We start from the raw sequence: 23,103 nt of genomic DNA on the forward strand, positions 1-23,103 counted from the left end.
AACACCTGCCGAGGGAGGAGCCGCGGGTTCAGCCTCGCAGTGAGGAGAGTGAGCCGGGTTCACTGGGACCGGAGAGCCCGCCGTCGCACTCACAGCATGGTTTACCAGAGGACCTCGGAGTTGACAAGCCAGCTCAGGTTCATCTCAGGCAGTTTCCAAAGAAGCAACAGCATAATAATGACTGTAAACGGTCATTTTCGGCTAATTGGTACAACGAGAGAGACTGGCTTGAATATTCGCAGCAAGAAGATGCAGCCTTTTGTTTTCCCTGCAGGAAATTTGGAGGGAGTGACTCCGTTTTCACAAGAACTGGGTATACTAATTGGAAGCATGCTAATGATAAGGCAAAGGGATTTAGCAGGCACAGTAACAGCAAAGAGCATCAAGCATGCAATGTTAGCTGGAAAGAGAAGGAAATGCGATGCAACACAGGCAGTGAAATTTCAACCATGGTTAACTCTCATCAGCTTGCGCGAAACCGCCTGTATGTGTCTGCAATTGTTGACATAATTGAATTTCTTGTCTCAAACGAACTGCCACTGAGGGGTGAAGTGGATTCAGTCAATAGCAGAGATGAACTGGGAAGAGGACTGTTTCTCTCACTGTTTGATTACACGCTGAGGCAAAACCAAGAGCTTGCAAAGGCTTTCAGTACAATTCCAAAAAACGCAACTTACACATCACATGATATTCAAAATCACATAATTGAACTGATGAGCACGATCGTAACAGAGCAAATTGTTAAAGATGTCGGGGAGTCATGGTTTACACTCAAGGTGGATGGAACTAAAGACCCGACAGGCAGTGAAAATGTATCTATAGTTGTGCGTTATATGGACAAGGACTACAAAATGCAAGAGAGGCTGTTATCAATGCAGACAACGGACAAATGTGATGCCCAGTCACTCACTAATGTTGTGCTTGATGAACTGTCAAATGCTGGCCTTGACGCAAACAAAATTCTTAGTCAGTGTTATGACGGAGCCAGCGTCATGTCGGGACGAGAGGGAGGCATGCAGAAGCTTATTCAAAATAAGTTAAACAGAGAAGTGCCTTACATCCATTGTTTCAACCACCAATTGCATTTGGTGATCGTGCATGCTATTTCCTCAGAGAGTGCAGTTGGGGATTTTTTTGAAGTGTGCAATTCCCTTTATAAATTTATGAAAAAGCCCACTGTAGCCGCACAGTACAAAGGAGAGAAGCTTAAAAGGCTGTTAGAGCAGCGATGGACCGGACACCTTGACACGGTGTCTGTGGTGCTGAAGTCACGCACTGCACTGGTGGACTTCCTGAAAGAGATCGGAACCATGGGAGCAAGTGCTGATGTGAAAATTGAATCTGTTGGACTTCACAAGGCCATTACAGAACGGAGCTTCACATTTCTCACCGGTGTGATGCACAAAGTATTGGGGCTGATGGACCCAGCCAATCGGATGCTGCAAGCCGAAGAAACAGATCTAATCACTGCAGTCCGGCTCATTCAAAGTGCCTCTTCTTGCATAGAGGATCTACGATCAGATGCGGAATTTCAGAAACTGTGGGCTGACAGCGGGGATGCAGGTGAGGGCGCCGGCGCGCCTGCTCCTCCAAAACGGCAGCGGCAGGCCACCAGGACGCTACAAGACTACGTGGTGAGTGAAAGCCTTGGGCAGCGCGAAGTGGACATTCAACAAGAGTGCAAGCGGCTGTTTTTTGGCATCATCGACTCTATTCTGAGTGAAATGGCTGCACGTTTCAGCGAGCGTAACGGGAAATATATGTCAGCTTTGGACGCTTTGGACCCCGCCAGTGTGATTTTCCTGGAGGCTGAGAAAGTGAAACCACTACTGGATTTAACAAACACAGACATGGTTGAGGCACAGTTCACAGTTGCGCGAGAGTTTTTGAAAAGCCGGTGCACAGGCCAGGGAGTAGAGAGAGTGACTTTGAGCAGGGACGTCGGAACTATTTTCTGGGGGGGGGTGCGGGATTTTTGCTGGGAGGGTCGGGGGGGAAACTCACACTATCAATGATTAACGAACTCGACACGTAGGCCTAATAGCCTAGGCCTATACATAACAGATATAGGCTACATAAACACACGCAGCATCTTAATTGTTACGAAAATGTATGAAACAAAATGAATTAATGAATTAATCAAGCCTTTATTAAGGAACATACTGTAGCCTAATAGGCGATAACATAGGCCTACAGCATTCAGAAAATCAACAGAATAATACAGCCTTTACGAACATAGGCCTAATGGAACATTCAGAAAAATAACGGTTTACTTTGCGCTCGTAAGGGCTTTTAAACTGTTCCAAAAGTAGACCTTCTCTCCGTTGTTCTGCTGATAAATTCTTTAAGCAGGGTCGAGACATCGCATTCATCGAGAAGGTTGCTATGCGCATTCATAATGGCCAAATGAGTGAGTCTCTCCTGCTTAATAGTATTGCGCAGCCACGTTTTCAACCTGCGCAACGCCGAGAACGAGCGCTCGGATGCCGCGACAGAAATGGGCAGAGCCAGACAGAGCTTTATGAGCCTCTCCGCTTCCGACAGCATGGAGCGGGATTGGGGCTGCAAGGTGTGCAGAATGGCCAATACATCCTGAATGGTTTTCACTTCTCGCCCCCTACACACGTCGCTCAGGATGTCCAGCTCAAGGCTTAGCTGCTCTCTTGAAAAGGAAGTCAGTTCCAGGGAACCCACATCCACTCGTTTCCCTTGGGCCGCCTGTAGAACTGCCTGCTCTCGCCCTGCAGCTACGCGGAGTCCTTCCTGGTCAAAGCGCCGCTCCACCTCTGTGCGCACCAAGTCCAGGGCCTCAAACAATTCCCTCTTCCACAGGCTTGGATATTCTTTAATAGTTAAATATAACAGTTAAACAACAACCAACAAATAGTTTCCATATGGGCTGCCTATTTAAGCTGGGTGGGTCAACCTTAAATTTTCAATTTAAATTCAAATTATGAATATGGTTTGTTATGAAAGTAGGCCTATACGTTATTTAGTCAGTTGATACCGTTGTAATGAATTATTAATTGCAGGCTAATTTCGCAAATAAGCGTACATGGATGTAGTACATTATTATGAACTATGATATCGTTTTCTATGGATAGATCAAATCTGTCCACAAATGCTGGAGAGCACGCTCTGTGTGCGTATTTGTTGCATTCTTTCAACATTACAGACCGATGAGCTTTATGATTAATTTTAAAATACTGTTGGCATTATTTATTTATTTATTTAGGCCTATTTATTTACCCTGGTTCTCCAACTCCCGTTCCTCCTCCTCCGCTGTATGGCGAAAACGCGCTGGGGTCTTGCTGGTGCGCACTGGATGAGGAGGCTTCAAGTTGTAGCGCTCTGTGTATTGTTTGGTCTTGGCCACAAGGTCAGCGAAGGTGTCATCTTGTCTGAGTGTGTTCAGTCGCTGGCAAAGAAGTTTGGCAGCTTCCATTGATCCAAGGGCTGTGACTTTGGTGCCTTGCAGTGACCGAGCCACGGATTCACATGGCGTAAACATGGTAACGCAGGCAAACAAACCAAAGACTGTGCGCGTAGTGGTGCCCTTTTTGAGCAATCCTGCCACTTTGGCACGCGTCTCCCCCTTGACAATCCTGTCACTCTCCAAGGTCCTAAATGTCTGCAGCATCTCTCCATAGCATGCCAGCAACCGTGACAGTGCCACAACTCTGACGCACCACCGAGTTGGGCACAGGGCAAGCAGGTTGATCACTTCTCCACATCCAAAAAGAGACTGGTATAACGTTTTTCTCTTTGCTGAATCATTAATCACAACTGTGACTTCCCGAACAAAGTTCAGTGTATCGGCAACAAGGCGCACTTCTTTTGCCACTTCTTGCAACACTAAATCCAGAGAGTGGTTTGCGCAGTGGACAAACAAGGAGTCAGGACATGTTTCCTTTAATCTTGCCTGCACTCCCTTGAACCTCCCTGACATGTTGCTGGCTCCATCAAAACAGTAGCCTTTCAGCTTCTCCAGCGGCAGATTTAGCCGAACAAGGACATCTTTAATGCACAGAAAAAGCATCTCGGCGGTTGTGTCTGGAGCGTTGTAAAAGCCCAGAAAGAAATTCTGGACTTCAAGATTGTCATCTGCAAATTGTATACTGCATGAGAACTGTTCTTTTCCACTGACGTCGGTGGTCCCATCAGCAGTTAAGCCGAAAAAAGGACTTTCGGATGCTTTGGCTCCGATTTTCCTCTGGATGTCATGGGCAAACAGCTCCAGAACTTCATTCTGGATGCTGCCCGACATCCAATTGTCCCTCCTCTTCATCCAGTTTTGCAGGTCAGGATCAGCGCGTACCCTCTCGACCACTAGCTGCCACAACACCCCATCCCGATTTGCAGCTCCTCTCAGAGGGAGTCCCTGGCGCCCCAGGAATCTCACGCTGCTGAAAACGAGCTCCAGCATTTTCCGGGCTGTTATTTGTTCTTTAGCAGCAGCCTCAGACAAAAGCGCATTAATTGGCGTAGTTTTCAATGCAGCCAATCTTTGAGTCGCATCTAAATGAATGCGTGTTTTCTCGTGGTCTCTGATTTTCTCCTTTGCTTTTCTCCAGTTTGAAAAGCCCGTATCTTTCAAAAACGGACTGTCAGCTTGTTCGGACCCAACCAACTTGCGCTTGACAGCTGACCTGCACACACCACACACAATGCCATCACTGACCGCGATGTATTCCAGCCACGGCCACTCTCTGAACCAGGCGGCCTTGCAGGAACGAGTGAAGTTCTCACCCAACTTCTTGGCAGGAAAATTGTAATCCTGTGGTGGTTTGCATGATATTGCCTCTTCTTGGCTAGCACCGGGTGCTGGTGGTGGCGCTGGGGAGGGAGGACGAGGCCGAGGGCCGCCGGGCCCTTCGGCTGCCTGCTGCTGCTGTCCGGTTGCTGGCACACAGCCTCTAGGTGTCTCTCTCGGACGTTTAGCTGGGTCGGGCGGATTTGTAAAAAAATCTGAAATTCGTTTTTGAGACATAGGCTAGTTCTAGCTGGCGTAGTTGAACTCAAATCATGTAGCCCAGGCATCCTCAAAGTCCGGACTCCGGTCCGGATCCGGACCGAACCACCACTGTCTCTGGACTCTGAGCAAATTATACTTTTCATATGTATTATCTGTATAATCTGTATTATCTGTATTATCTGCGAGACACAACGCCTGCCACAACGCCTGCCTTATCCGTCTGCCACAACGCAACGAGTCAAAATTATCCGCTATGTCTGCAAACAGCGCTCTGGCGACACACACACACACACACACACTGTTCCACTGTGTGTGTGTGTCTGTCAACGCTTTGGTCCAATCACATTCAGCAGCCCGTCAGCGTTTTTTCCCCCCACCAACAGTCTGCGAATCAGAGGCACAGGAGGGCGGGTCTTCGCGGAATGAAAATGCGTGTGTCGTCTCTTTCAACCTGTCTGAGTCAGCGCGGGAGCTTAAAAAATAAATAAAGTCAGAGCGAGAGTTGACAGCGCATCTAGTTGCATTTAGCTAGTAGTTTCAGCTGTAGCCTAGTGTAGCTAGTAAAGCTAGAAAAATGGCATGTTCAAAGATGACCAATAAAAGAAAAGTCGACAGTGAAAACCGGCAATTCAAAGATGAGTGGACTGCAAAATATGCGTTCATCCTCCCTCCAGCGAGCACCAAACCAATGTGCCTAATATGCCAAGAAACGGTAGCTCTTGTGAAGAGTGGCAATTTGAAACGGCACTATGAAACGAAACATAATTATTTTGAGGCGACCTTCCCTCAAAATTCAGCGGTAAGAACCACAAAAATAAATGGGATGAAATCCTCATATCAAGCTGCAAGCAGGATCCTTGTAACATCTATGTCACAAGGAGAAAAGGCAACTGAGTCCTCACTCAGAGTGGCATGGGTGTTGGCTAAACACAAGAAGCCATTCTCTGATGCAGAAATAATTAAAGAATGCATGACTGAAGTGATGGAGACCATGTTTGAAGGCAAACAAAAAGAGGAAATAACAGCTAAAATTAAGCAAATCCCCCTCTCAGATTCCACAGCAACCAGAAGAACGGAAATACTGGCTGGTGATTTGATTAATCAGCTTTGTGATGGAATCAAAAATGCACAGCGCATTTCCTTAGCTGTGGATGAGTCCACTGACACCACTGACAATGCTCAGTTGCTGGTGTTTGTGAGATTTTATGATGAGGCAAAGGGGGAGTTTGTTGAAGATGTGTTGGGCCTGACGAACCTCAGTGGACACACAAGGGGGGAAGACATTTATAAAGCAGTAATGGGAATGCTGAATGAAAGAGGGATAGATCTAAAGAAAGTGGTGTCAATTGCTACTGATGGAGCTCCAGCCATGATGGGGAGAGAGAGAGGACTGGTTCAGCGCCTGAAAGATCACCACCCTGACCTGATCTCATACCACTGCATAATCCACCAGTCTGTCCTTTGTGCAAGTCTTGGAGAAGTGTACTCTGAAATCATGGCAACAGTGATGAGACTCATAAACTTTTTGAGAGCATCATCTTCACTGCAGCATCGCTTGCTGCGAACATTCCTGACAGAGGTCAATGCAACTTTTGATGATTTGCTCCTGCACAACAACATCAGGTGGCTGAGCAAAGGCAAGGTCCTGGAGCGTTTTTGGTCCATTAGGAAAGAGCTGCAAGTGTTTCTGTCAGAGCAAAAGAGTGCAAAAGCAAAACAGTTCATGGAATTCATGCAAAATGAAGAGAAGATGGAAGCTGTTGCATTTTTGGCTGATATAACATCTCATCTCAATGACCTAAATCTCAAGCTACAGGGCAAGAACAACACAGTGTGTGAGCTGATGTCAGCAGTGCGTGCTTTCCAGAGGAAACTGGAGGTTTTCAAAAGTGACCTACAGGTAAGCCTTTTTAATATTTTCTACCACACACATTTCCTGGATTCCAATGAACACCTTTTTGATACTTTATCATACCCTTTTAAGCAGTGCTCCTTATATTTTTCTTATTTATTTTTTCCTACAGGAGGGACTGCTCCACTTCCCCAAACTTTTGGAACAGACCAAAGGAGACAATCGTCCTCAGAATCATGTTGGATTCCTGGAGAAGCTGATTGAAAACTTCAAGACTCGCTTTGATGACTTCAGATTAGGAAAACAAGTCCTACTGTACATTGAAAACCCATTTCTGGTCAGAAATGTCAGAGAGTTCTCTGCAGAAGCACAACAAATCTTCCCATGGGCCAGTGCTGCTTCTCTGCAAAGTGAGTTGATTGACCTCCAGGAAAACCTTGCACTGAAAGAGGCTGACTGTGACACTCCCACCTTCTGGACAAAGATGGTCACTGCAGCTAATTTCCCTCTCCTGCATAAGATGGCACTTCACATTCTCACAATGTTTGGCTCAACCTACAGGTGTGAGTCTGCATTCTCAACAATGAACATGGTGAAGAACAAGTACCGCAGCCGACTCACCAATGAACACTTGCATCAGTGTGTCCGCCTGGCCATCACGCCTTTTGTGCCAAAGTTCAAAGTCTTGGCAACAGACCAAAGGTGCCACTTCTCTCATTAAGCAACAGTGTTTGACACAATGTACAATAGTTCTGGACTTATTTCGACTTTGATTCCTGGGATGGTTTGATTCACTTCGAGACTGTTTTTGCAATCTCGTGTTAAGAATCTTGTTACAATTGTTTAAAAGTTTGAATGACCGTATTAAACGGACCTTTGTCTTATTGAACATTTTCTTTGTGGACCTTTAAGATTTGTATTTGAGTACCCCTGATGTAGCCTATGCATATGCTAAAAACAAATGAGAGCCGCGAACACAGCAAACATAAAAAAAATTCCCGCTACTTTTTTTTTTTTTTTTTTTACACATAGGCCAACGTCACAGTGAGCTGTCAGATGCAGTCTGCATAGCAACAGCTATGCCATGCCAGCCAGGCTGCTGTATTGAGCCAGGCAGGGTGCATATCACATCAAAAGATCTGTATTAAGAAATACATGTAAGTCAGACAAATTGAGTTTAAATTCAGAATTTTTATTTTTTTAACGTAGGCTAATCCTGTGATTCCTGAGGCTGACGGGAGGGGGTGCTGCCGCACCCCCCGCACCCCTAGTTCCGACGTCTATGACTTTGAGTCACCTTGTTGCAAAGGAGTCCAGGGTATTAAGTGCCATGCCAGCGGTAATGACAGCATTCAAACACGCACTAACATTCGGGGCATCAACTGCTACATGTGAAAACTCGTTCTCCACGTTGAAGAATGTATTTAGTGAGCACAGACGCAGCATGTTGCATCGACGCAAAGCCCATCTCATCCAGCTGGCCTTTGAGAATGACCTCAGTAGGAAATTCAAAGATGAGTGGAAGGAGATGCTGCTGAGGAGGTTCCACTCGTCAGGAAAGAGGAGACTGCAACTCTACTGAAGGTAAGAGCTGGTTATTTTATCATTTGTATTGTTGCTACTGTTTGTTAGCAATGTGGTTATTGATCATCCGTTGTTGGATATGTTAGATCAGCGCCTCTGATCTGTGGAGTCTGTTTTGATGTTGCTCCGTTATGTTTTCTCATTCTATGCAGCATCATGTGACATGTCACCGGCGGTGACATGTCACATGATGCTGTGACTCACCGCCCCCCCTCGGTTTTCAGCTGCCCCCCCCCCCTCTGTACTGAGCTGGAGCCGGGACTGGTCTGAACAATGTTTAATATTTCTAAAAGTATGAATCTGATTTAAAAGTTGTGTAATTATGAATAATGTCAGAAAGATGTGTAACATTTTAAAGTTGGAATGAGGTTTCTGAGTGAAAGTATGAAGGAACAGTTAGCAGTTGAAGTCGCATGAAGATTTTTCAAGTCTAAAGAGTTTCTCCATTGACTTCCATGTTATGAATTATGAGATATATCTCTGGAATTATGAAAGCTGAACGTTTTGATGTTCGAACAGAGTTTCTGTAATGTGGAATGTGGGAGAATAAGAGGTGCAAAATAACCCGGCGGAATAATAAAGAATTTCGTGCGAAGCATAGCAAGTAGTGGGAATGCATCAGCATCAGCATTCCCACTGCTGTATCAGCATTCCCACTAAATTACAAAGTGTGAAAAACTACCCTTAGATGCATAAGTGGGTATTTTTTGACCTGGTGAGGTGGTTTTCTTGAAGTATCTTTGTAATTACATTTTTTTATCATTTCATATTCCAGTTATTCCTCAAAAAACATGTTTTGGATATCATCACATTTTAAATTTAAATGTTACACATTTTAAGAAATTGTAGTGTTTGTGTTACTACCCCATTACCCCAAGCTTCCATAAGTGGGTCAAAAATGACCCGCATTTGGAATATGGGAACCTTTTATTCTTATCACCTGTGGCTGTCAGGAATACATTCACTTTAGACCACACATACTACATCACAAGTGACACCTCTCAGGAAGGTTATTTTTAAACAGCAAGATCTGATACTTGTCAGTATAATAATAATAACTAGAGAATGCAATTCCTGAAGAAATTGCTGGTGGGAATGCTTTATGCTGAAAAGCTAACGCTAAACTGCTATGCTGAAATGTAATGTGTAAGAAGAAAGTGAAGAATTTAGATTGAAATGATACATGAACACTGGGGGCTTGAATGTGTCATGGGAGAAGAAAAGAAAGTAAAAAGGCTTGGAAAAGCAGCAGAATATTTGAACTACAAACTTCTGAACTAACTTGATGTCGAATGATCTGTCGCCATGGCAACGGCATTTGATGACACCCCATAATATGCTTAGATGCATTGATGGCTGCACCGTTACCAAACCTATGAAGTTTTGGGGCGTTTGGAGCATGTTCACTGAAGTTATGAGAAAGCCGTGTTTCATGGAGAGCATTGTGTTGCCATGGCAACGGCATTTGAAGAAATCTCAAAACTGTCCCGTAGATGTCTTCACGGCTGGACTGTTAGCACACATGTGAAGTTTGAGCATGTTTTGAACATTTTCATAGGAGTTATAGCGACATCATGTTTTATGGCGAGGGATGCATTTCCATGGAAACGGCATATGGCGAGATCTCAGATTTGGCGAAGAGCTGTTGAGGCATGGACCGGTGATATACAAGTGAAGATTGGGGGACGATTGGACCGTGTCGATTGGACTTACAGCCACATCGTGTTTCATGGCGAGTGGTCTGTCGCCCTGGCAACGGCATTGGATAAAACATCATACTACACTTAGATGCGTTGATGGCTGCATCGTTACCAAACCTGTGAAGTTCTGGGCTGTTTGGAGTATTTTCACTGAAGTTATGAGAAAACCGTGTTTCAAGGCGAGCATTGTGTTGCCATGGCAACGGCATTTGAAGCAATCTCAAAACTGTCCCGAAGATGTCTTCACGGCTGGACTGTTGAAGTCTTCTGCTCTGAGCATGTCAGTCGGAGTGATGACATCATCGTGTTCCATTACACAGGTGTTTATATTTGAGCTAGAGGTGTGCAGAGATCACAGGTTTCCATTGTTTTGAATGAGAGATAAACCTCTTACATGTGAGCGTTTTGTGGAAGAACCGTAACAGATATCTGTGACATTTCAAAACGTGAAGCATGTCAAGGAAGTTGAGTATCTGAAGTGTAATTTTTGTGTACTTTCGAGTTAACAATGTGGCCTTTTTGGCAGTTTAACTAAAGGTGTGCGGCTGCTACCGTGAGGAAATATCAGCCTGAAATTACAATGGGCTTTAATGGAGGAATGTTGAATGTTTTTGTCACTTCATAACCTCAAGAGGCATTTTGTTGAATTATTTTTACTTAATTATTTGTCATTTTTCAAGCTACGAGATGTTTTCCTACGTTTGTCATGAAAAATTATGTCTCAGGAATGTAGGGTTTGGGAATTAAGGCAGTTTAAAAAATATATATGAAGGCAAATCTCAAGATTTTCTACCCTCTAGCTGTGACATCACGCACTCTAGTTTAGTGGGAATGCTGTTAACAGCATTCCAACTAACTGTTCTTCTACGCACGAAAAGTTTATTATTCCGCCGACTTATTTTGCCGCGCTTCTTCTCCCGCATTGAACATCGCAGGAACTCCTTTCAAACATCAAAACGTTCAGCTCAGTCGGGAATCGATGGCTATTACTTTTCTCATTCATAACTTTCATAATTCCAGAGATACATCCCATAATTCATCACATTTTAAAATTTGAACTTTAACATTGCGCAGCTCGTTAAGGCAGAGTTCGTGATGTCAGAGTTAGAGTGGAGGATAGTTTGAAATTTGCCTTCATATCTTTTTTTAAAACTGCCATAAGTCCCAAACCCTACATTCCTGAGACATAATTTTTCATGACAAACGTAGGAAAACATCCCGTAGCTTGAAAAATGACAAATAATTAAGCTAAAATAATTAGACAAAGTGCCTCTTATATATTCAAATTTCTTTATTAGGATAAACCCCTTGAGGTGAATCACCTCGTTTTCAAGGGGGTCCCAAGAAAACAAATAACAAACAAGTACAACATACAAACAACATTCACACACATACATCGGAAGAAATAACCAAGAAATTACAAACATTCAGCCTAAGCATACAGCACATGGTAATACATTATAGGCGGTTACATTGAATGCATATCATTGGGTAGAGTAAAGTAGAGTAGCTGTACTATATATACAAAATCATAACAATAAAGACTTAGAAATAAAGACTTAGAAATGGGCAATAGGTGGGTCATCTCATGAGGAGATGGTGAAATAAGATGGAGCCTCAACAACCCTTAAACAATAAATAAAGTACTTCAGGTCATACAAAAACATTCAACCTTGAGGTGAGACGACAATGCACGCTTGAACAAAGTCAGAGTAGGGAGAGATCTGATGGTAGCAGGTAAGTTATTCCAATCAGCAGGAGCTTTAAATTTGAAGGCTCTTTTGCCAATGTCCTTTTTAACTAGAGGAACGGTGAAGAAGAGCTGAGAGGTATGTCTAACTTGGTGGGTTGATGTAAAACGAAAGAGATACTGTTTCAAATATGGGGGATAATTAAAGTTGAAACTTTTATAAATGAACTCAAGCCAGTGCAAATGTCTTCTCAAATCAGGAGAAGGGAGATTGAGGTTTAGGTACAGTGCACAGTGGTGTGTATGGAAATCACAACCGAGAATAAATCTACACATTCTATTGTAAGCAATGTTTAGCGGGGCTAGAACAGATTTCGGAGCATTGAGATAAACAACGTCACAATAGTCTAATAAGGGAAATAGCAGTTGGGTAGCAAGTTTTTTCCTAACTTTTAAGGTAAAACAGTGCCGAGAGCGGTAAAGAGTACCGAGACCAAAGTTTACTTTATGCAGTATATGATCAATATGAGGTTTGAATGAAAGGTTAGAGTCAAGCCATACCCCTAAATATTTAAAACTGTCAACTCTATGCAGAATTGTACCATCATTGCAAGAAATATCACATGAGCCAGTCAAAGATTTGAGTTTGTGTCGGGTACCAAAGATCATAGAGAAGGATTTAGTTTTGTTCAAAAGTAACTTGCTCTGGAATAGCCAGTCTTGCAGGAGGGTGAAATCTGACTGGAGTGAAACTTGAATTTGAGAGAGATTTGGTTTTGATGTGTAAATAACGGTATCATCTGCATATAGATGAACATTACAGTTTTGAAAAATGGAGGGCAAATTGTTTATATAAATGGTGAAAAGTAGTGGTCCAAGTGTAGAGCCCTGAGGTACTCCACTATGCTGTATAAGGAGATCAGAACTTTTCCCATTCAAAATAACACACTGTTTTCGATTATGTAAATATGAGCTAAACCAAAGTAATGCACTTCTAGAAAGTCCAATAGCATATAATTTATCAAGTAGTAAATAGCGATCAACAACATCAAAAGCTTTGGTAAGATCAATAAAGATGGCACCAGTTAACTCCCCTCTATCAGCTGCAGAGAACACATCATTTGTGAATTTAAGTAGGGCAGTAGCTGTAGAATGATTTGATCTAAAACCAGATTGAAGGGGTGTGAGAATGTTGTTAATACTAAGGTATAGTGAAAGTTGGTTAAAGATGATTTTTTCAAATATTTTGGCAACAGAGCATAGGATGGAGATAGGCCTGTAATTATTGCAATCAAGCTGATCACCACTTTTATGAAGAGGAATAATACGTGCATATTTCCAGATAAGTGGTAGTTCGCTGGAGACAAGTGACAGGTTGAATAAATCAGTAAGAGGGTACATAATAATATTGGCGGCTAGCTTGAGAAAACGATTTTCAACCCCATCAAGTCCAGCACCACTGCTTACCTTTAATTCACAAATTACTTTCTGCACTTCAGTTGGTCGTATTTTCCGAAAGGAAAAAGAACTGGTACAAGGTGGCATATTACCAGGAGAACTGGTAGTCGGTTGACTGTCAGGGAGAAGCGAGGAGCAGACAGACGAGAAATGATTGTTGAAGACCTGGGAAATAGATAGTGGATCATGTAGAATATTGCCATCAAGCTTAATTTGATTAATTTGATTAATTGAATGTTTTTCAGAGATGTTAGTAATTGTTTTAATTTTTCTCCAGAATTCTTTGGGATTTTTAAAGTCACCAGTCAGGCATTCTCTGTAGTAAATAGCTTTGGCATTAGAAGTTTTAGTTTTGCTTAGATTTCTCAGTTTTCTATATATTTCCCAGTCAGCATTGTCTCTTGTCAGATGGTATGTTGTCCATGCTTTGTCCCTTTTCCTAAAGAGGTCAATAAGTTCAGGACTGATCCAGGGGAGATGTCTACCCTTTACCTTAATAGTTTTCCATGGTGCATGTTTATCTACTACTTTTGTGAACTCGGAGAGAAAAAAATCCCATGCATCTTGAACATAAGGTATTAACTGAAATCTGTCCCAGTTAATAGCAAGTAAATCATTCAAAAATAAGTCAAGATTCAGTTTTTTATATTGTCTGATACTAATCAACTTAGGGGGCACTTTCGGAATTTTAATTTTCCACACACAGTAAACAACACAATGGTCACTAAAACAGTCTGACATGATACCAGACTTGGAAAATCTGTCAGGATGAGAAGCCAGTATCCAGTCAAGAAGAGTTTGAGACCGGGGTGTAATACGAGTAGGCTCTTTAATAAGTTGAGTTAGGTTTAGATTATTTAGTAGATTTTTTTCTTTAGAGCATGATTTATCAAGCCAATTTTTGTTAAAGTCACCAAGTATTATTAGTTCGCCTTTCTGAGAAATAGAATTGATGGAATTGATGGTGGAGATTATATTATTAAAGGAATCAGCAGGGGATGATGGTGGTCTATATACACTTCCAATGATCAGTCGCTTGTTTTCATGCAGTGTGATTTTAACAAAAATACATTCAAAAAGATAAGCTTCAACAGGGGGAGTAATCAATTCAGAAGCGAGCTCTGCTAACACAAAAATGGCCACACCTCCACCCAATGAGACTCTGTCAGATCTGTATAAATTGTAATTTGTCAAATTAATTTCATTATTTGATATATGACTACCTAGCCAGGTCTCCGAAAGTGTGATAATGTGTGGCTTATGCATAATGACCCATACACGAAGCTGGTTAATTTTTGACACCAAACTCCTGATATTAAGATGAATAATTTTTAATCCTTTTGCCTCATTCATAAGGTTTCAGTAACATAGGAAATAGCAGTGTTTTGTGAGTACAGCATTTGTAGGCTAAGGTCAAACTAGATGCAAGGCTGAAGTCTATTTTCGAATTAATTAATAGGCAGAAATCAAAATCCCGATCATACAAGCACACACAGCCGCAACAAAAACAACAACAACAACAAAAACAAACAAACATTCCCCACAAGAGGCCCATCAGGCCCAGGGGCTGATCCCCAGGCAGTCCCATGAGTGAACAAACTAGCCAGAGATAAAGTTTACAAAAGAAATACAATAAAAACAGATAAAGTAAATAAACAAACAAACTTAGGAGAAACTCGAAACTCGAGTCTGCATTCAGTTAAATAAATGTGTAGCTTAGAGAGGAGTATCACCTGCCACTACTGACAGCACAAGTCACGTGAGGCAGTTTAGCCAACGGCAAGACCACATTATTCGGACGTCAGATAGAAACAAGGAAGTAAACAAAGACAAGCATGGACTAATATGACATACCAGCAGCTGGTGAGTTCGGTTCGGACATGAAAGCCGCTTCAGCGCGCTTATGACAGGTGAAACTCTGCATTTTGCCATCCACGGTGACACACAGTGTAGCAGGATACTTCATGAAGTATTTCATCCGGCCACGGAGGTTGCGTTTGACTGGGTCAAAGAGACGGCGCTTGTTCATCACCTCGACACTGAAATCAGGGTAGATGGAAATGATCGAGTCATGGAATTTAAGTGTCCCTTTCTCCCTGGCGACACGGAGGATCGTCTTCTTGTCCTGAAAATCCAGAAGTTTAATCAGGATGCTCCTTGGTTTATCGCGGGGATCTGGCCGCCTCGGGAGAGTGGTGGGAGTCCGGTGAGCCCTCTCAATCTTCAGCGGCGATGGGAAGTTCTCCTGCCCCAGGACTTGGTGGATCAGCTGGGTCATAAAGCGGACCATGTCTCCTGATTCTGCAGACTCAGGTACTCCAACAAAGCGAAGGTTGTTACGTCGGCTGCGGCTTTCTAGATCCTCAACTTTGTTTTTAAGTGTAGTATTGACCGACTCCATTCGTTCAATGCGGGTCGTGAGATCAGTTATGTTGTCCTCGTTAGCTGAAACACGTTGCTCAAGCAGATCGACTTGCTCAGACAGGATGGATAGTGAGCTCTGAATTGTATCCAGAGAGGTTTGTATAGGGTCGATCTTTGTGTCCAGGTGAGACAGCATATCAGCTCTCACCTGATGAATGGCGGTCAGCAATGTTTGTAGCGACATTTCGCCTCCAGCTCCAGCCATTGTATCAAATAAAGTAAATAAATGTCCTGTTAGGCGACGGCTAACTTGTAGGATAGTTTGGATGAGTTAGAGAGGCGATCAGCAATCAGTAAGCTACTATGGAAGCAGTTTGGCAGACTCAAGCTTCAGACGTGTCACTCACGACGCGGCCATCTTGGGAATGACGATGATGTCCGATGATGTACCTCCGAGGGCATGAAGTGACAAAAACGTTCAATATGTCTCCATTGAAGCCCATTGTAATTTCAGGTAGATATTTCCTCACAGCAGCAGCCACACACCTTTTAGTTAAACTGCCAAAAAGGCCACATTATTAACCCGAAACTACACAAAAATTACACTTCAGATACTCAACTTCCTTGACATGCTTCACGTTTTGAAATTTCACAGATATCTGTTACGGTTCTTCCACAAAACGCTCACATGTAAGAGGTTCATCTCTCATTCAGAACAATGAAGCCTTTGAAGTGGAGGCACCTCGTTAGCTCAACTATAAACACCTGTGCAATGGAACACGATGATGTCATCACTCCAACTGACATGCTCAGAGCAGCAGACTTCAGATAGCAGTGTGCAAACAGTCCAGCCGTGAAGACATCTATGGTACAGTTTTGAGATTTCTTCAAATACCGTTGCCATGGCAACACAATGATTGCCTTGAAACACGGTTTTCTCATAACTTCAGTGAAAATACTCCAAACAGCCCAGAACTTCACAGGTTTGGTAACGATGCAGCCATCAACGCATCTAAGCTTAGTATGGGGTGTCATCAAATGCCGTTGCCATGGCGACGGACCACTCGCCATGAAACACGATGTGGCTGTAAGTCCCATCGACACGGTCCAATCGTCCCCCAATCTTCACTTGTATATCACCGGTCCATGCCTCAACAGCTCTACGCCAAATCTGAGATCTCACCATATGCCGTTTCCATGGAAACGCATCCCTCGCCATAAAACATGATGTCGCTATAAGTCCAATGGACACTGTCCAATCGTACCCCAATCTTCACTTGTATATCACCTTTCCATGCCTCAACAGCTCTACGTCAAATTTGAGATCTCACCATATGCCGTTTCCATGGAAATGCATCCCTCGCCATAAAACATGATGTCACTATAACTCCTATGCAAATGTTCAAAAAGTGCTCAAACTTCACATGTGTGCTAACAGTCCAGCCGTGAAGACATCTACGGGACAGTTTTGAAATTTCTTCAAATGCCGATAATGCTCGCCTTGAAACACGGTTTTCTCATAACTTCAGTGAAAATACTCCAAACAGCCCAAAACTTCACAGGTTTGGTAAAAATGCAGCCATCAACGCATCTAAGCGTATTATGAGGTGTCATCAAATGCCGTTGCCATGGCTACAGATCATTCGCCATCAAGTTAGTTCAGATGTTTGCGGTTCAAATATTCTGCTGCTATTCCAAGCCTTTTCACTTTCTTTTCTTCTCTCATCACACATTCAAGCCCCCAGTGTTCATGTATCATTTCAATCTAAATTATTCACTTTTTTTCTTACACATTACATTTCAACAGTTTAGCGTCAGATTTTCAGCATAAAGCATTCCCACTAGCAATTTCTTCAGGAATTGCATTCTCTAGTTAATGTTAAAATCTGAAGAAAACCTCTTTAACAAGGTCTGGACAATGTTTAATATCTCTAAAAGTAAGAATCAGATTTAAAAGTTGTTTTACACGAATAATGTCAGAAAGATGTGTAACATTTCGAAGTTGGAATGAGGTTTCTGAGTGAAAGTATGAATGAACAGTTAGCAGTTGAATTCGCATGAAGATTTGTTAAAGTCTGAAGATTTTCTCTATTGACTTCAATGTTAAAAATGTGAGGAATTATGGGATGTATCTCTGGAATTATGAAAGTTATGAATGAGAAAAGTAATAGCCATCGATTCCCGACCAAGCTGAACGTTTTGATGTTTGAATGGAGTTTCTGCGATGTTCAATGCGGGAGAAGAAGCGCGGCAAAATAAGTTGGCGGAATAATAATAAACCTTTTGTGCGTAGAATAACATATAGTTGGAATGCTGTTATCAGCATTCCCACTAAATAATAATGTAACCCAAATGTCCCGTAGCCTCTCTGAACACCCTGGGACTCTGCGTTGTGTTTATTACTGGTGATGGGATGTTATGCAGAGGGGAGGAAGACAGGACACAGTAGATGGGATTGTGATGGAGACGCTGAGTAATGATTTATTCATCCCAATGGCAGCTCTTCTGACACACCTTTCGTGGAGTGAATACAAACATTAGCGCATTAGCTACATGCTAATCAATACAATAACCAAATGAACAGACAAAACATAAACATCTCACTCCCAAACATACACAAATGGGTAAATAAACATTTAAACTAACCCATTAATTAAATAAATGGAATGTTTGGACGTTTTTAACGTAATAATGTGGACAATTATTTGCCGCCATTAACACTGCTCACCTTTCGTGGAGTGAATAATGTCAATACCCGATCTGCAGCTCTGCCCGATCTGCAGTGCGCATGTGCGAGATGGTCCGCCATATTGGACAACTCCGGACGGTAACCCAAGTAGGACAACATTGACACAGTGGCTTTTGGCAAAGCTCAAAAATAAAACGAGAGACAGATGAGTTATTGTTATTACAACGTGACTTCACTATTATTTAACAACTCTTTTTATTGGGTTCTTTTATTTGGGGTTAAGTACTGTGTTGATTAGATAGATACACACTCCTACCACAAGGTGTCGCCACATAGTTGTGACCTATGTTTGAATACAGATGTACGGTAAGGGACCGGTGTTCCGGATTAACTTGTTTCCCGATCAACTTGTTTCCCGATCAACTCGTTTCAGTGGGGTGCGTGGCTTTCGACTGAAATACACATTTCGATCGCTTTCTTCGGTCGTTTACATACATCTTTTGGTATATTTGGCTTCTTAGGAACACGTTGATGCACATCCAGTACCAGTGTGTGAGGTTGTGATTACGATGGCGATATCCGGACGCGAACAGCGAGGACTACAACAAGACAAACGAGTCCCAGTTCCCTGGGAGGATCACAGTTTAACACAGATGAAGACTTCTCCACGCTGCTTTCAAACTGTGAGTAAACACCGTGTGCTTCACTTGGAGGCTGTCTGAAGGTATACACAGATGGACTTGGACATTAACTACGATATTCCGTAATAAGTCTGGCAACAATAGCTGGTTTAAATGATTTATTCGAGCAACTCGTTTGTCTTGTTTTAGTCCTCGCTGTTCGCGTCCGGATATCGCCATCGTAATCACAACCTCACACACTGGTACTGGATGTGCATCAACGTGTTCCTAAGAAGCCAAATATACCAAAAGATGTATGTAAACGACCGAAGAAAGCGATCGAAATGTGTATTTCAGTCGAAAGCCACGCACCCCACTGAAACGAGTTGATCGGGAAACAAGTTAATCCGGAACACCGGAACAAGAGCTTCATTAAAAACTTGGCTAACACTTAAGCATGGAGCACGAGTCAGTTCATTAATAGATCAACAAACAAAACATGGTACCAGGAGTAAATTATGAAGTAAAATAAAAACACATTAAGTGAGGAGTTGTGACAAGCGACATGGATTCATTAAAGCCACCGGAGACGCTAAAACCTTCGGGAACTGTCGACAGCAACTGGCGGACCTTCAAGCAGCAGTTCCAGCTTTACATCACGGCCATGGGATTGGAAACTAAGCCGGATGCTAGGAAGGTAGCGCTACTGCTAACTATAGCAGGCCCACAGGCGATAGAAGTGTACAATACTTTTGTGTATAAAGAGCAGGCTGATAAAGACAAACTGGATAAAGTGCTCGAGAAATTTGATGCCCACTGCTCTCCCAGAAAGAACGAAACATACGAGAGATATGTATTCCGTTCACGTGTGCAGCAGCATGAGCCTTTTTATAGCTTTCTGACTGACCTGAAGCTAAAAGCACAGTCATGCAACTTTGCTACGCTGAGGAACTCCATGATACGGGACCAGATCGTTTTTGGCGTGGAGGATAAAAAGGTCAGAGAAAGGCTGCTAAGGGAAACGGAGCTGACATGTGAAACAGCTATAAAAATCTGCCATGCAAGCGAGCCCAAATGCACGTCAGGACTTTCAGCGAGATGGCGGGAGCGGCTAACGTGATTGATGGCGCAGCAGTTGGTGCGTTCTCCAGCCAAGGCAAATGGCGCGCACAGACGCGGCCTACACAGCGGTCGGAAGAAGGGACATTCAGCTGTAAGCGCTGCGGCTCGAAGCACAAACCAAGACAGTGTCCGGCAGTTGGTAAGCAATGCTCTAATTGCCAGGGCCAGAACCATTTTGCAAAGCAGTGCTTCTCAAAAGGAAATGAGAGGAAGAAAGGACAGTCTGTAAACATAGTGGAAGACGATGATTTAAGTGAGACATTTTTTGTTGGCATGGTGAACTGTGAAACTGAGCAAAAAGAGGTTAATTCAATCAGAGAAGACAAATGGATAGCTCCACTGATGATTAACGGGACAATAATAACTATGAAACTGGATACTGGTGCAAAAGCAAACCTGATGAGCCTGTCTGACATCAAGGCAATGAAAGATAAGCCACAAATTAAAAAAAGAACAAAGGCACTAAAAGATTATAATGGACAGAAAATCAACAGTTTGGGTATGTGCATATTAAAGGTAACCTCAAAAGGTAAAGTGCACCACCTACTTTTCTCTGTCACTGATGGACTTGATTCACTGCTGAGTGATAAAGCATGTGAAGATTTGGAACTTGTCAAGAGAGTGTATTGCATCAACACAACTGTGAGTACACCAAATGACTCTATTGATTGTAAATGTGAGTTTGGAGTTCAAGAAGTTGTCTTTCTCGGAGACAAGCTCTCTGCACAAGGTGTACAAGCTGACCAAGAAAAGATCAGAGCCATACAGGATATGCCAAGGCCCACAGACAAGACAGGTGTACTTCGCATTATGGGGATGGTCAACTTCATAGGTACATTTATTCCAAACCTATCTGCAAAGACATCTTGCATCCGTGAGCTCCTGCACAAAGAAAATGAGTTTAAATGGACAGTCAAACATGAGCAAGAGTGGAAAACACTCAGACAGACGCTCACAACTGCACCTGTATTGACATTCTTTGACCCAACAAAGAATATTAAAGTTTCAACAGATGCTTCAAAGGATGGAATAGGCGCAGTGCTCCTACAAGTTGAAGGTGAACATTGGAAACCAGTGGCCTATGCTTCCAGGTCAATGACACAGACAGAGTGCAGATATGCTCAAATAGAAAAAGAATGTCTGGGACTGGTTTATGGCTTGGAGAAGTTCCACAGCTACGTTTATGGCCTACCTTCATTCACAGTAGAGACAGATCATCGTCCACTCGTATCCATCATTAAAAAGAATTTAAGTGAAATGACACCAAGGATACAGCGTCTCATGATGAAGATGCAGAGATATGACTTTGAGCTGATCTACACACCTGGAAAGCACCTGATACTTGCTGACGCTCTCTCACGAGCACCTACAGTGGATTATGTGAGTACAACTGAAGAGGATGTAAAAAGTCATGTGAACATGGTGTCTGCTGCTCTTCCTGTATCAGAGACAAAGTCCAGACAGATAGCTGAAGAAACAGCAAAAGACACAGAGCTGCAGTGTGTCATTGCAAATATGCTAAATGGATGGCCTGTAGGTTCCTGTCCGCTCTTCTACCACATCAGAGGTGAACTGAGTGTCGTTAATGGACTATTACTGAAACAACACAGGATTCTCATTCCACGCGCATTGAGACAGGAAGTACTACAAAGAATACATGAAGGTCATCTGGGTGTTAAAAAATGCAAAAGACGGGCGAGAGACAGTGTTTTCTGGCCGGGAATAAATAAAGACATCGAGAGAATGATTGGTACGTGTGACACATGCCAGACACACAGAAACAAACAGACTAAAGAGCCCATGATAGTGACTGATGTGCCAACAGCACCATGGGATAAAGTTGGAATGGATTTGTTTCATCTCAAAGGTAAAGACTATTTAGTGGTCATTGACTATTACTCAAACTTTCCTGAAATGGCACTACTATCAAACTCATCATCAACATGTGTCAAAATCCATTTTTGCCAGACATGGCATAACTACCACAGTAGTGAGTGACAACGGACCTTGTTTCAACAGCAGAGAGTGGCAAGAATTTGCTGAACAGTACGACTTTAAGCATGTGACCTCAAGTCCTCATTATCCACAGTCAAATGGGAAAGCTGAAAAGGGAGTTCACATTCTCAAGCAACTTCTAAAGAAAGCTGATGAGAGTGGCTCAGACCCATACCTCGCTTTACTCAGCTACAGAGCCTCACCTCTGGAGTGTGAACTGTCACCTGCTGAACTTCTGATGAATCGTAAGTTACGCACCACACTGCCAAGCTATTCAAAGCAAAAGAGACACCCAAAGCTGCAACACCAACTACAACAACAAAAGATGAAGCAGAAAACATGCTATGACAGAACAGCTAAGCAGCTTCCATTACTATCAAGTAATGACACCGTCAGGATTGAGGGTCCTGATGGATGGAGAACTAAAGCCACTGTTCTTCAGGAAGTAGCACCGCGATCCTTCACTGTGAGGACAGAGGAAGGACAAATCTTCAGACGCAATCGTCGCAGTCTTATGAAAACAAAAGAGGCTGGTCAACAGCTCAGTGAATCCATCATTTAGTCTGAGTCCACACCTTCACCACAGACAGACTGTGACACTAACACTCCAAGTGAACATGTGGTCAGAAGATCTATAAGGGAAATCAGAAAACCAGATAGACTGAATCTGTAATTGAGAGACTGGTTTAATGGATGTTAAAATGGTGTAAATGTTTAGACAATTTTCAAGTTTGTGCTAGTTAGCAGTCTGAGTACATTAGACGAGATGTTTATTTGTTATGGCATGGTAGAGAAATCAAAAGGTTTGGTTAAAATTGATGTTGCACTATTTGTTTATATTACCTCAAAGAAAGGGGGATGTGTTGATTAGATACACACTCAAGGTGACAAGGTGTCGCCACATAGTTGTAACCTATGTTTGAATACAGATGTACGGTAAGGGACCGGAACAAGAGCTTCATTAAAAACTTGGCTAACACTTAAGCATGGAGCACGAGTCAGTTCATTAATAGATCAACAAACAAAACAAGTACATTGTCAGAATAAGTGAGAA

At 42.8% G+C, this 23,103-nt stretch overlaps 2 protein-coding genes across 2 annotated transcripts; one reads left to right on the top strand and one right to left on the bottom strand.

The window, feature by feature from the left end:
* Positions 1-2,292: 2,292 nt before the first annotated feature.
* On the bottom strand, positions 2,293-4,426 carry LOC307019893 (zinc finger MYM-type protein 1-like; the record flags this gene model as incomplete). The annotated part of the gene is made up of 2 exons (XM_079650994.1): positions 2,293-2,843; positions 3,250-4,426. 2 exons carry the CDS (start codon positions 4,424-4,426, stop codon positions 2,293-2,295), a joined length of 1,728 nt encoding a protein of 575 aa, XP_079507120.1.
* A 936-nt stretch (positions 4,427-5,362) lies between these two features.
* LOC307020530 (SCAN domain-containing protein 3-like) lies at positions 5,363-7,716 on the top strand. Its single transcript, XM_079651948.1, has 2 exons — positions 5,363-6,875; positions 7,000-7,716. The coding sequence occupies exons 1-2, from the start codon at positions 5,550-5,552 to the stop codon at positions 7,546-7,548; spliced, it is 1,875 nt and encodes a 624-aa protein (XP_079508074.1). The 5' UTR covers positions 5,363-5,549; the 3' UTR covers positions 7,549-7,716.
* Positions 7,717-23,103: the final 15,387 nt, after the last annotated feature.

Source organism: Notothenia rossii, assembly GCF_949606895.1.
Source record: "Notothenia rossii genome assembly, chromosome: 9".
NCBI classification, from domain to species: Eukaryota; Metazoa; Chordata; class Actinopteri; order Perciformes; family Nototheniidae; genus Notothenia; species Notothenia rossii.

Bases quoted from the DNA above. Each gene is read 5' to 3' on its own strand.
- LOC307020530 (XM_079651948.1), top strand. From the start codon at position 5,550: ATGGCATGTTCAAAGATGACCAATAAAAGAAAAGTCGACAGTGAAAAC. The intron at 6,876-6,999 runs GTAAGCCTTTTT...TTTTTCCTACAG, and splicing joins TTTTCAAAAGTGACCTACAG to GAGGGACTGCTCCACTTCCC.